Here is a 13919-nt window from a genome sequence, read left to right as displayed (position 1 = left end):
ACGTCTTTCTGGTCAGCCCTGCCCTCTTCCTGGTCAACCCCAACCACATCCTGGTCAACTACGCTCTCTTCCTGGTTAAGCCCAACGTCTTTCTGGTCAGCCCTGCCCTCTTCCTGGTCAACCCCAACCACCACCTGGTCAACTACGCTCTCTTCCTGGTCAAGCCCACCTTCTTTCTGGTCAGCTCTGCCCTCTTCCTGGTCAACCCCAACCACCTCCTGGTCAACTACGCTCTCTTCCTGGTTAAGCCCAACGTCTTTCTGGTCAGCCCTGCCCTCTTCCTGGTCAACCCCAACCACATCATGGTCAACTACGCTCTCTTCCTGGTTAAGCCCAACGTATTTCTGGTCAGCCCTGCCCTCTTCCTGGTCAATCCCAACCACCTCCTGGTCAACTACGCTCTCTTCCTGGTCAAGCCCACCTTCTTTCTGGTCAGCCCTGCCCTCTTCCTGGTCAACCCCAACCACCACCTGGTCAACTACGCTCTCTTCCTGGTCAAGCCCACCTTCTTTCTGGTCAGCCCTGCCCTCTTCCTGGTCAACCCCAACCACCTCCTGGTCAACTACGCTCTCTTCCTGGTTAAGCCCAACGTCTTTCTGGTCAGCCCTGCCCTCTTCCTGGTCAACCCCAACCACATCCTGGTCAACTACGCTCTCTTCCTGGTTAAGCCCAACGTCTTTCTGGTCAGCCCTGCCCTCTTCCTGGTCAACCCCAACCACCACCTGGTCAACTACGCTCTCTTCCTGGTCAAGCCCACCTTCTTTCTGGTCAGCTCTGCCCTCTTCCTGGTCAACCCCAACCACCTCCTGGTCAACTACGCTCTCTTCCTGGTTAAGCCCAACGTCTTTCTGGTCAGCCCTGCCCTCTTCCTGGTCAACCCCAACCACATCATGGTCAACTACGCTCTCTTCCTGGTTAAGCCCAACGTATTTCTGGTCAGCCCTCCCTCTTCCTGGTCAATCCCAACCACCTCCTGGTCAACTATTCTCTCTTCCTGGTTAAGCCCAACGTCTTTCTGGTCAGACCTGCCCTCTTCCTGGTCATCCCCAACCACCTCCTGGTCAACTACGCTCTCTTCCTGGTCAAGCCCACCTTCTTTCTGGTCAGCCCTGCCCTCTTCCTGGTCAACCCCAACCACCTCCTGGTCAACTACGCTCTCTTCCTGGTCAAGCCCACCTTCTTTCTGGTCAGCCCTGCCCTCTTCCTGGTCAACCCCAACCACCACCTGGTCAACTATGCTCTCTTCCTGGTTAAGCCCAACGTCTTTCTGGTCAGCCCTGCCCTCTTCCTGGTCAACCCCACTCTCCTCGTTTGCCACACCCTCTTCCTGATCAGACCCACCCTTATCCTGGTCAGCCCTACCTGCCTCCTGGTAGTCCCCACCCTCCTTCTGGTAAGCCCCACTCTCCTTCTGGTAAGCCCCACCCTCCTTCTTGTAAGCCCCACCCTTCTCCTGGTAAGTCCCACCCTCCTGGTCAGCCCCATACTCGTCGGTCCTCTCTGGCTGCTCTTCGGTGCTGGTCGCCTGGGTATGGTCGTATCCACAGAAGGGCTCTTCCCAGCATGGATGGGGATCCTCTGGGAAACCTAATTCAACCATGGATACATAAACAGTATATCATTACGTTTCCATACAGCCCTCAGAGGCACTAAACCCTACTTACTGTATGTTACACCCAAATCTTGTATATCTCCGTATTGTGGAATGTGGATAACGTATTCAGACAAGTCTTGAATGACGTCATAAAAGAGCCAAAGTTTGACTTCCATTAAAGAAGCACAAATGACATGTTGTTTAGAAGAATGTCCACAGTGGTGTGGGGTGGTACAGAAAAAGGGCTTCAATCCCAGTCTACCTTCCCAGTGTTGTGCCCCCATATCTGCGGGGGCAACCCCCTCCACCAGGCGGCCCTCCTGCATCACCCGCGTGATCTCTCTCAGCTGGAGAAGCAGTCTCTCCTCCTGGTCGGCACTCACCCCTGTCACCCTGCAGGGAGAGCAGCAGAAGCATAGGTAAGTATGCTTTTAAGGCAGTGATTCCCAAACCAGGGGTCGCGCCTGATGTGAAAATGGGGTCGTGGGAGAATTTCCAAAATTCAGAGGAAGAAAAAGATTCACACATTTTTGTTGTTGTTGATATATATACACAAACATACACACACCTTATAATATCGTCTTTGTATCTCAAAATCATTGTTATGTGGTTAACCTTAAAAAATACATTTAAAAAATATATATATATAATCTAAAAGATCAAATTCAACCAGAGATCATGGGAAAAGGCCACACTTGACCGTTGCACTTGAATCATTCACACAGTGAATGGCTAGGCCCGTTACGATATGAAACCACACACTATTTCAGAGACTTTGATATTTCCGGCTGCAATTGATAAGGTGAAAACAATGTGTGGTGAGGCAGGCACATAAGTATTCAAACCTTTTGCTATGAGACTCGAAATTGAGCTCCGGTGCATCCCGTTTCTATTGATCATCCTTGATGTTTCTACAACTTGATTGGAGTCTTCGTGTGGTAAATTCAATTGATTGGACATGATTTGGAAAGACACACACCTGTCTATATAAGGTCCCACAGTTGATAGTGCATGTCAGAGCAAAAACCAAGCCATGAGGTCGAAGGAATTGTCCGTAGAGCCCCGAGACAGGATTGTGTCGAGGCACAGATCTGGGGAAGGGTACCAAAACAATTCTGCAGCATTGAAAGTCCCCAAGAACACAGTGGCCTCCATCATTCTTAAATATAAGAAGTTTGGAACCACCAACTCTTCCTAGAGCTGGCCACCCGGCCAAAGTGAGCAATTGGGGAAGAAGGAGAGGTGCCCAAGAACCCGATGGTCCAGAGTTCCTCTGTGGAGATGGGAGAACCTTCCAGAAGCACAACCATCTCTGCAGCACTCCACCAATCAGGCCTTTATGGTAGTGGCCAGATGGAGCCACTCTTCAGTAAAATCCACGACAGCCCACTTGGAGTTTGCTAAGAGAGACGAACTGAGTTTGCATTGAGAGACAAACTATTGTCACTCACAATGGATGTAAAAAAGAAAACAGACTTGGTTGAATTTCTGCGAAATGAAAAGAACATGTCTCCTTGTCTATATGTAACAGACATATTTGGGGAACTGAACGCAAGCATGCAGAGAATACAAAAACATTCTACAGATGAGTGACCGAATCGGTGGATTCAGAGGAAATCATTCTTATTGGAGAGTCTTTCAAAAGCCAACAATGCCCCCTTCCATCGGAGGTGCCATGTTTCTAACAACAGAAAACAGCATCAGTAAGTGTCCCACACAAGTATTGACTGCTCACCAATGCGGGGAAGAGCACTTTGGGACCTACTTCCTAATCTGTTTGACTGCGATCGTGGCTCAGTTGACATGCAGGTAAATGAAATCGAAACAGCTGATCGAGCTGCCATGTGACCGAATGCTGTAGACAATGCATTCACAGGTCACTACGGAGGAGTTTTGGTTTTTGACTCAAAGGGAATACCCTGCCCTCTCCCTCTGAGCATTACAACTTGTACTACCATTCGCCTGTACTACCGTTCGCCAGCTCATATCCGTGTGAAGGTGTATTCAGTGCTCTTGTCTGCATTAAAACCAAATATCGATCCCTGTTGGATGTGACAACAGAGATGAGGTGCGCACTGTCGACCACGCCCCCTGACTTTGAGAAGCTCCGCCGCGACATGCGTCAAGCACGCCCATCTCATTAGTGGTGGTGAGATAAGAGACATTGTCAGACTCATTTGCAATTGACTGTCATAGCCCCACATTAAATGTATGTGTTTGTGAGTTGAGAAGATAATCAGAAATACTGTTAAAATGTTTTTCAATTGACTGCCATAGCCCCAAATAAAAGTAAACATTAGCTGTTATATACAGTGCCTTGCGAAAGTATTCGGCCCCCTTGAACTTTGCGACCTTTTGCCACATTTCAGGCTTCAAACATAAAGATATAAAACTGTATTTTTTTGTGAAGAATCAACAACAAGTGGGACACAATTATGAAGTGGAACGACATTTATTGGATATTTCAAACTTTTTTAACAAATCAAAAACTGAAAAATTGGGCATGCAAAATTATTCAGCCCCTTTACTTTCAGTGCAGCAAACTCTCCAGAAGTTCAGATCTCTGAATGATCCAATGTTGACCTAAATGACTAATGATGATAAATACAATCCACCTGTGTGTAATCAAGTCTCCGCGTAAATGCACCTGCACTGTGATAGTCTCAGAGGTCCGTTAAAAGAGCAGAGAGCATCATGAAGAACAAGGAACACACCAGGCAGGTCCGAGATACTGTTGTGAAGAAGTTTAAAGCCGGATTTGGATACAAAAAGATTTCCCAAGCTTTAAACATCCCAAGGAGCACTGTGCAAGCGATAATATTGAAATGGAAGGAGTATCAGACCACTGCAAATCTACCAAGACCTGGCCGTCCCTCAACTTTCAGCTCATACAAGGAGAAGACTGATCAGAGATGCAGCCAAGAGGCCCATGATCACTCTGGATGAACTGCAGAGATCTACAGCTGAGGTGGGAGACTCTGTCCATAGGACAACAATCAGTCGTATATTGCACAAATCTGGCCTTTATGGAAGAGTGGCAAGAAGAAAGCCATTTCTTAAAGATATCCATAAAAAGTGTCATTTAAAGTTTGCCACAAGCCACCTGGGAGACACAAACATGTGGAAGAAGGTGCTCTGGTCAGATGAAACCAAAATTGAACTTTTTGGCAACAATGCAAAACGTTATGTTTGGCGTATAAGCAACACAGCCCATCACCCTGAACACACCATCCCCACTGTCAAACATGGTGGTGGCAGCATCATGGTTTGGACCTGCTTTTCTTCAGCAGGGACAGGGAAGATGGTTAAAATTGATGGGAAGATGGATGGAGCCAAATACAGGACCATTCTGGAAGAAAACTGATGGAGTCTGCAAAAGTCCTGAGACTGGGACGGAGATTTGTCTTCCAACAAGACAATGATCCAAAACATAAAGTAAAATCTACAATGGAATGGTTCAAAAATAAACATATCCAGGTGTTAGAATGGCCAAGTCAAAGTCCAGGCCTGAATCCAATCGAGAATCTGTGGAATGAACTGAAAACTGCTGTTCACAAATGCTCTCCATCCAACCTCACTGAGCTCGAGCTGTTTTGCAAGGAGGAATGGGAAAAAAATGCAGTCTCTCGATGTGCAAAACTGATAGAGACATACCCCAAGCGACTTACAGCTGTAATCGCAGCAAAAGGTGGCGCTACAAAGTATTTACTTAAGGGGGCTAAATCATTTTGCACGCCCAATTTTTCAGTTTTTGATTTGTTAAAAAAGTTTGAAATGTCCAATAAATGTCGTTCCACTTCATGATTGTGTCCCACTTGTTGTTGATTCTTCACAAAAAAATACAGTTTTATATCTTTATGTTTGAAGCCTGAAATGTGGCAAAAGGTCGCAAAGTTTAAGGGGGCCGAATACTTTTGCAAGGCACTGTATATATTATGTGTGGTTATGAAAATGGGGTCGTGGGACAAAATAGTTTGGGAACCCATGACTTAGGGTCTACCCATTAGAATTTATTACAGGTATGCTAATTCAATCAATGGGACATGCACTAACAGTTAAGTACACACATTAATAGCAATGTAAATACATTGTTCAATTCAGATTGTATTCAACAATATTTTATTCCTAAATTTAAAAAAAAACTGTATCCAATATTTTGGCCACCAAAAATGGTGTAAGGTGGAAAGAGACCCAGAATATATATTTTTTTAAAGTTGAATATATGTGTTTTGGTATGCAAAGAGATACTGAAACGAGAATAAATGAGAGATGTCCGTGGAGCAAGACTTTGGCCAGGTAAACAACAAACCTTTCAGGACTGTAGCTGGCTTTGGACACAATCCTCTCCATCACCATCTCTGTCTCCCTCAGCTTATCCTGCAGCTGAGTCAGCTCAAAGTCCGCTAGAGAGGAGGAGAGAGGGTCAGTTAAGACCTTTCAGGATGGCATTGTCTGATGTGCAGCTAAACTATTTGATTGTACAGTCGTGGCCAAATATTAATTTCCACAAAGTTTTCTGCTTTAGTGTCTTTAGATATATTTGTCAAATGCTACTATGGAATACTGAAGTATAATTACAAGCTTTTCATAAGTGTCAAAGGCTTTTATTGACAAATACATGAAGTTGATGCAAAGAGTCAATATTTGCAGTGTTGACCCTTCTTTTTCAAGACATCTGCAATCCGCCCTGGCGTGCTGTCAATTCACTTCTGGGCCACATCCCGACTGATGGCAGACCATTCTTGCATAATCAATGCTTGGAGTTTGTCATAATTTGTGGGTTTTTGTTTGTCCACCCGCCTCTTGAGGATTGACCACAAGTTCTCAATGGGATTAAGGTCTGGGGAGTTTCCTGGCCATGGACCCAAAATATCAATGTTTTATTCCCCGAGTCACTTAGTTATCACTTTTGCCTTATGGCAAGATGCTCCATCATGCTGGAAAAGGCATTGTTCATCACCAAACTGTTCCTGGATGTTTGGGAGAAGTTGCTCTCAGAAGATGTGTTGGTACCATTCTTTATTCATGACTGTGTTCTTAGGCAAAATTGTGAGTGAGCCCACTCCCTTGGCTGAGAAGCAACCCTACACATGAATGGTCTAAGGATGCTTTACTGTTGGCATGACACAGGACTGATGGTAGCGCTCACCTTGTCTTCTCCGGACAAGCTTTTTTCCGGATGCCCCAAACAATCGGAAAGGGGATTCATCAAGAGAAAATAACTTTACCCCAGTCCTCAGCATTCCAATCCCTGTACCTTTTGCAGAATATCAGTCTGTCCCTGATGTTTTTCCTGGAGAGAAGTGGCTTCTTTGCTGCCCTTCTTGACACTAGGCCATCCTCCAAAAGTCTTCGCCTCACTGTGCGTACAGATGCACTCACACCTGCCTGCTGCCATTCCTGAGCAAGCTCTGTACTGGTGGTGCCCCAGTCCCGCAGCTGAATCATCTTTAGGAGACGGTCTGGCGCATGCTGGACTTTCTTGGGCGCCCTGAAGCCTTCTTCACAACAATTGAACCGCTCTCCTTGATGTTCTTGATGATCCGATAAATGGTTGATTTAGGTGCAATCTTACTGGCAGCAATATCCTTGCCTGTGAAGCCCTTTTTGTGCAAAGCAATGATGACGGCACGTGTTTCCTTGCAGGTAACCATGGTTGACAGAGGTAGAACAATGATTCCAAGCACCACCCTCCTTTTGAAGCTTCCAGTCTGTTATTCGAACTCAATCAGCATGACAGAGTTATCTCCAGCCTTTTCCTCGTCAACACTCACACCTCTGTTAACGAGAGAATCACTGACATGATGTCAGCTGGTCCTTTTGTGGCAGGGCTGAAATGCAGTGGAAATGTTTTGGGTGGATTCAGTTCATTTGCATGGCAAAGAGGGACTTTGCAATTAATTGCAATTCATCTCATCACTCTTCATAACATTCTGGAGTATATGCAAATTGAGGCAGCAGACTTTGAAAATTAATATTTGTGCCATTCTCAAAACTTTTGGCCACGACTGTATGTTTTAGAGAGAAACTATTTAAATGAATGATGCTGTTTCTTTGTATAGAGTTATCAGTATAACTGATTCTTAAAGAGGAACGATTTAAGAATCGTGAGATTACAGTTTGTAACTCACTGATCTTTCTCTTCCGGTTCTCTGCTCTCACTGAGGGAAATCTGGGTTCAGAAGGTACAGCGCACTTCCCCTTTGAGGTTATCTTTTGAGAAGAGAAAAAAACATTCTTCAACAATAGGATTTAAGGGTTTAAACATACAATACGCAGATTATAAATGGGCATTTGATTTGGACTTTTTCTGTGAGAATAAGATACAATGGACTGTTTCCATGTGTGTCTTCCTAGATTCATTTGTGCATGTTTTCTCTTCAGCCTCGTTGCACATTTAATACGCTAACATGTCTGTACTCTAAATAATTTTCACGGGAGTACTGGAACACACACATTCTTTAAAATGCTCAGCATGTATCCTATGTTAACCCCACAACACCGCACCTTAAACAGGATGTAGAGGATGTAAAGAAGGATCGCAAAGCCGTAGATGGGGATGATCTGCCCTGCCAGGTTGGACTTGCCCCCGGTCCCTACCCCTGTGCCCCCACCCCCCTTAGCCCTGGCGATAGCCTCGGTGTTGTGTGCCCTGGTGGACCCAGCAGCCCTCTGGCCCTGACTGTCCGGAGCCATCTGCCGGTGCACCATGGGAGGAAACCGTCCTGAACCTGCAAAGCAAATGTGGTAGATGAACCCGATACTGTGATATACTGGAATTAACATACTGGATATACTGGAATAACAACTTTGTTGCGACGGTGAGTTGGACTTACGCTGTTGTGATAAGGCCCTAATACCTTAATAAATCCATAAATGTATTATTCTTGTGCAATTTATGTGTTTAGGCTACATTGAGGTTATTTTAGACTATATGGCATTAGTGCATAAGCCTAAACTTTAGGGCTGAACTGTACATGAGTCAAATAGCCGACATGCCAATCGCCAAATGCTTTTGGGAACAGGCAGAAAAAGTTAATGTCAATCCACAGAGGCAAAAAGAACCGTGTCTGAGTTTAATTTAATAAGAGAAAAGCTGCAAAATGGAGAGTTGAAAATAAAGAGAAGGGAGGGACAGAAAAGTAGGCTAATGTTTGGGAAAGATTTGGTGAAGTGGAAGGAGAGGACGACAGCAGTGCCGGCTATGTTATGTGTGATGATTGTGAGGCGCTACACAAATTCGACATGTCACAAGACGGGGACTTCAAATAGGCCTATGGTACGTCAAGGGAAGCCTACTGTTCAGATGGGTCAAATGGAAACAGAAATCTGGACACTGACTGTAAAACCTATAACCTCTCACATAGCTTTTATATCAAGTCCTGCAGAATTAAGCATTTCTTTGCAGTAAAATATTACACCAAATGTTAACAAAATGTTTACTCGGGAACAGGAGTAGAGAAATATGATTTCTTTATTTCAGCATCTTGAGAGAATGTGAATGATCAGCTAGCACCTCAGATGGTGTCTATCAGCATCAGCATCATAAAAGCTGATAGTATTTCAACCAGAGGTTTATATTTCCTTACAACTGGTCAAACTGATGTAAATTGGAAATTTTACACAGAATTTTTTTCCACCGAGTTTTTGCATTTTCTCCCTGGTCCCTAAACGTCTTTGCTCCGTGAAAGATGACAGGGAACACTACCAATGTCAACTCGATTGAAGCCTTCATTTAACGATTTATGACATTATTCTGGTGAGCATGGGTTTATTTCGTCTTTTAGGGCAACATAATGACAGCCTACATGCAAGCTTCTCTTCTACCGAATTGATAGACAAGTTGACTAACAAATAGCCTACCAACATCTCGGGAAATTATAGGCAGAAACATATCTAAAACAGGCAACAAAAAAATCCTGCACCCAGTTTTAAAAAATCTTCCCCCCGTCTTTGACAGTAACCTGTAGCGCAATTTCTATATTTGCTTGTTGGGTTCGGGTGCGGGACTCCGATTTTAACTTTTTTCACATAAAGTCAGGCTGTTGCGGATGAACAAACAGCTGACCCACCACTCCTCCCCGGTGATGACAGCGCCCTCTGCAGGGATGTAGCTGGTATTATTCAAAGATAACCAGAAATAAACGACGATGTGCAGAAAAAAATGTGTTAAAATGCAAAGGTAAGCCTACGTACGAATCTATAATAGTTAGCTAGAATAATAAAGATATTTAACATTTTTAGAGCGTTAAACCTTACCCTCGGTCTGTGCACCCTTCCCTCCGCCGAGCAGCATTTTCGGAAGCAGAAGAGCAACGCAGAGCACGAGACAAGACACGAGCGTAACCTTTTGAAATGTTGACATCGACATTGTTACAGCCGCACGGTTGCTTTTGCAGAGAAATGTACTTAAAAGGCAACACGAATACACAAACAATTCAACACAGAGGGTCAAGTGGATGCTGCGTCGGGCTCCTCAGCATCATCCATTTGTGCACACGTCCTTCGCTGAAAAACGGAAGTGTAACCTTTGTAGTGGATGCACCTCTCCAGTAGATGGCGCCAGAGAACCTTTATTAATTTCGACCAAATAGAAAGGAAAATAGAAAGGCTGTGATGGCACTGCATCCATTTTTTTGTAAATATGGTAAAGTCGTTTTGTGAACTCTTTATACCTGCTATAATTACTGTCTCTGTGTGATAGATTAGATATTGATAATAACTGGGAAAAGTACCCCCTTTGCATTGGACAAGGCCCCGAAGCTCATCTCATCTGTCCCCCCATATTTTTCAGGCCAGCCACTCCCTTACTACATAGTCTATAGATTAGCCCAGCATACATTGCCCCATAACATGAAATGTGACATGTTATTACTCCTACCATGTAGATACAAGGAAACCACTATCTGTGAAGCTCAGAACTGAGCATCCCTTTTCACACCACGGGAGCCAAGACAATATGAGCCAAGACAGGCTGTACTGATTTAGCAGAGGTGGAACCAAGTCACTGTTATTCGAGTCACAAGCAAGTCTCAAGTCACAAGGTCCAAGTCTTAAAACAACTCCCAAGTAGAATGGGTCGAGTCTTTAGTCAAGTCCAAGTCGTGCATTTTAAGAACAAGTCCAGTAGAGTCACAAGTTTTTTTTAAAGCCATTTAGCCACAACTTTGGAAGTATGCTTGGGGTCATTGTCCATTTCGAAGAACCATTTGCAACCAAGCTTAAACTTGCCGACTGATGTCTTGAGAAGTTGCTTCAATATATCCACATAATGCCATCTATTTTGTGAAGTGCACCAGTCCCTCCTGCAGCAAAGCACCTCAACAACATGATGCTGCCCCCCCCCCGTGATTCACAGTTGGGATTGTGTTCTTCAGCTTGCGAGCATCCCCCCTTTTCCTCCAAACATAACAATGGTCATTATGGCCAAACAGTTCTATTTTTGTTTCATCAGATCAGAGGACATTTTCCAAAAGTACCATCTTTGTCCCCATGTGCAGTTGCAAACTGTAGTCTGGCTTTTTTATGGCGGTTTTGGAGCAGTGTCTTCTTCCTTGCTGAGCGGCCTTTCAGGTGATGTCGATATAGGACTAGTTTAACTGTGGATATAGATACTTTTGTACCTGTTTCCTCCAGTATCTTCACAAGGTCATTTGCTGTTGTTCTGGGATTGATTTGCACTTTTCGCACCAAAGTACGTTTATCTCTAGGAGACGGAACGCGTCTCCTTCCTGAGCGGTATGACGGCTGCGTGGTCCCATGGTGTTTATACTTGCGTACTATTGTTTGTACAGATGAACGTGGTACGTTCAGGCTTTTGGAAATTGCTCCCAAGTGTGAACCAGACTTGTGGAGGTCTACATTTTTTTGCTGAGGTCTTTCTTTTAATTTATTTTGATCTCCCCATGATGTCAAGCAAAGGGGCACTGAGTTTGAAGGTAGGCCTTGAAATACATCCACAGGTACACCTCCAATTGACTGAAATTTTGTGAATTAGCCTATCAGAAGCTTCTAAAGCCATGATATAATTTTCTGAAATTTTCCAAGCTGTTTATAGGCACAGTCAACTTATTGTATGTAAACCTCTGACCCACTGGAATTGTGATGCAGTGAATAATTTGAAATAATCTGTCTGTAAACATTTGTTGGAAAAATGACTTGTCATGCACAAAGTAGATGACCGACTTGCCAAAACTATAGTTTGTTAATAAGACAATTGTGGAGTGATTGAAAAATGAGTTTAAATGACTCCAACCTAAGTGTATGTCAACTTCCGACTTCAACTGTATGTATATATGTTTGGGAGCCACTGGTATGGCCTACTTTTCTAAATGCACTGTGGTTCGACCAGAACACTGACATGTTGCCAAGGCAGAGTTGAGTGGCTGAAACCGAGACGCACGCAGACAGAAGAGGCATTCATTCTGGCGCAATGACAATCGCCGAATGTCTTTACACTTTTTTGGTGTTTTGTGTAACAGATGTCTCTTTTCATTCACCACTGTTTTGGAGGCTGGAAATATGTTGTGAATGGATGAATGTGCGCGGGGTAGCCTAGTAAAGGAGCCCTTTGACCTAATTGTTTGACAATCCGATGAAAACATCATGACTGGTTGTGTTTATGCCACAATACAAAGTTATACGTTTTAAAAGTGAAATGACAGACCTTTACGACTAGGCCCATGGAGATCCTATCGAGTTAATATGGATTCTATATGCCATTCTACAATTAGGTCCATCATTTTTTTTGTTTTGGTGCATGTGTAAGCACGTGCACGTACAGAAGGTCCGGTACCAGGAAGAAATGAATTGTAATTCCACCCCCAATAGTCCCCAGTCCTAAGCAGCAAGCGAGCTCTTATGTGGACTCCTTTGATATATGTGTATTGTGATGTGCTGTAAATGTTTCTATGTTTACACGTGTATGCTTGCTTGCTGTACGACACGGAAATAATTTCCTAATGAATGCAATCAAGTCATCATCATCATCATCAACATAACCCACTCTTTGGTCCAGGCTGGACAGTGTGTAGGGTGTGCCTGCCACCTGGTGGTCTGTCGAAGGGGTGTAATGGTCCTACAGTGATACTCCACCCCAGGGTCTGGGTCACTTCCGGAAAACAATATGCACACCCAGTCCCCCCTGTAGGACAGCGAGAGAGGGTCAGAGTCAAACGTTCCCATCCTATCCAGGGGCTTTCAGTATTACATAATCTGTCGGTACGGTTATTGGTTACATATTTCATATTGTAGCTCTGTGAACATTGTCAACAATGCCAACCCAAGACAGTTTCTGTTTTGCACCACAGTATTCTAGACATTCATTCGATTGTATCCACACTTGTAACATTTGCGGGATGTAAAAGCTCTAATTGATATTTTTTTTTAGATATCATTATAAAACATTTCTAAACACCAGAAAATAGGATCTCAAGACGTACAGTGGGAAGCTTAGAAGGGGTGGTACATGGCAGGAGAGGTGGTAGACCTTGGGCAGCCATCACAGCACAGCAAGTCGCCCCCATTCAAATACACAGCGCAGAAATCCTCACTCTCCATCCCTGTTGTCCCATACCCCTTTTCAGGCTGCTCATTGGACACCCCATAACACCGCTCAATGTCCTCCCCTTCTTCAGTCTCTCAATCAAATTCCAATTTTGTTTCCGATTCTGACTTTGGATCCAACTCTATTGACGGATTTAGTTCTGACTTTGGGTTTGGCTCCAGGTCTGATTATATTTCCAGTGAATCTTAATCAGATCCAGATTTCAGACCTGGATCCCATACAGACTCAGACTAACTCTGATTCAGGTTCAGATTCATATTCAGACTCCAAGTCCAGTACTAGATACTGTATAAAGTCAAATGTATAGAATTGGAAAATAAATGCATTACTCCATACAGACCTGGGACAGATCAGCTTTGTTGATGGGCATGGAGGTAAGCCATTTCAAACTAAATCTCAGGCAATTAACAGGGTAATGTGTATCCTCTCTATCCCAGTTTGGTTTGAGGTGGCCGAATCGTAACTTGAGAAACATCCATTAATTTAACACGAAATTCATGCAACTCTTTCATTGATATCGAAAGCACTAATGTATTTGTTTTAAAGCTTAATGTATGTTACACTATTGAAACATAGAAGTTGAAAAATAAGGACACAGCTGATATAACCTAGAGGATTTAGGGAGAAGGAGGAGTGGGATGAAGTGAAGTAGAGAGACTGTTATTGAGAAAATAAGGTCGTTAACGAGACTGTGTTCAACAGGAATCTGTGTGTGTGTGTGTGTGTGTGTGTGTGTGTGTGTGTGTGTGTGTGTGTGTG

At 44.0% G+C, this 13919-nt stretch overlaps 1 protein-coding gene across 1 annotated transcript; it reads right to left on the bottom strand.

The window, feature by feature from the left end:
• Nucleotides 1-763: 763 nt before the first annotated feature.
• Nucleotides 764-10126, bottom strand: ric3b (RIC3 acetylcholine receptor chaperone b). Its single transcript, XM_046355289.1, has 6 exons — nucleotides 9854-10126; nucleotides 8102-8325; nucleotides 7726-7807; nucleotides 5904-5997; nucleotides 1857-1987; nucleotides 764-1587 (listed from the first exon to the last, which is right to left on the bottom strand). The coding sequence occupies exons 1-6, from the start codon at nucleotides 9963-9965 to the stop codon at nucleotides 899-901; spliced, it is 1332 nt and encodes a 443-aa protein (XP_046211245.1). The 5' UTR covers nucleotides 9966-10126; the 3' UTR covers nucleotides 764-898.
• Nucleotides 10127-13919: the final 3793 nt, after the last annotated feature.

Source organism: Oncorhynchus gorbuscha, linkage group LG01 (assembly GCF_021184085.1).
Source record: "Oncorhynchus gorbuscha isolate QuinsamMale2020 ecotype Even-year linkage group LG01, OgorEven_v1.0, whole genome shotgun sequence".
Taxonomy (NCBI): domain Eukaryota; kingdom Metazoa; phylum Chordata; class Actinopteri; order Salmoniformes; family Salmonidae; genus Oncorhynchus; species Oncorhynchus gorbuscha.
The sequence above is the reverse complement of the archived record's forward strand: the minus strand, read 5'-3'. Positions and strand labels throughout refer to the sequence as shown.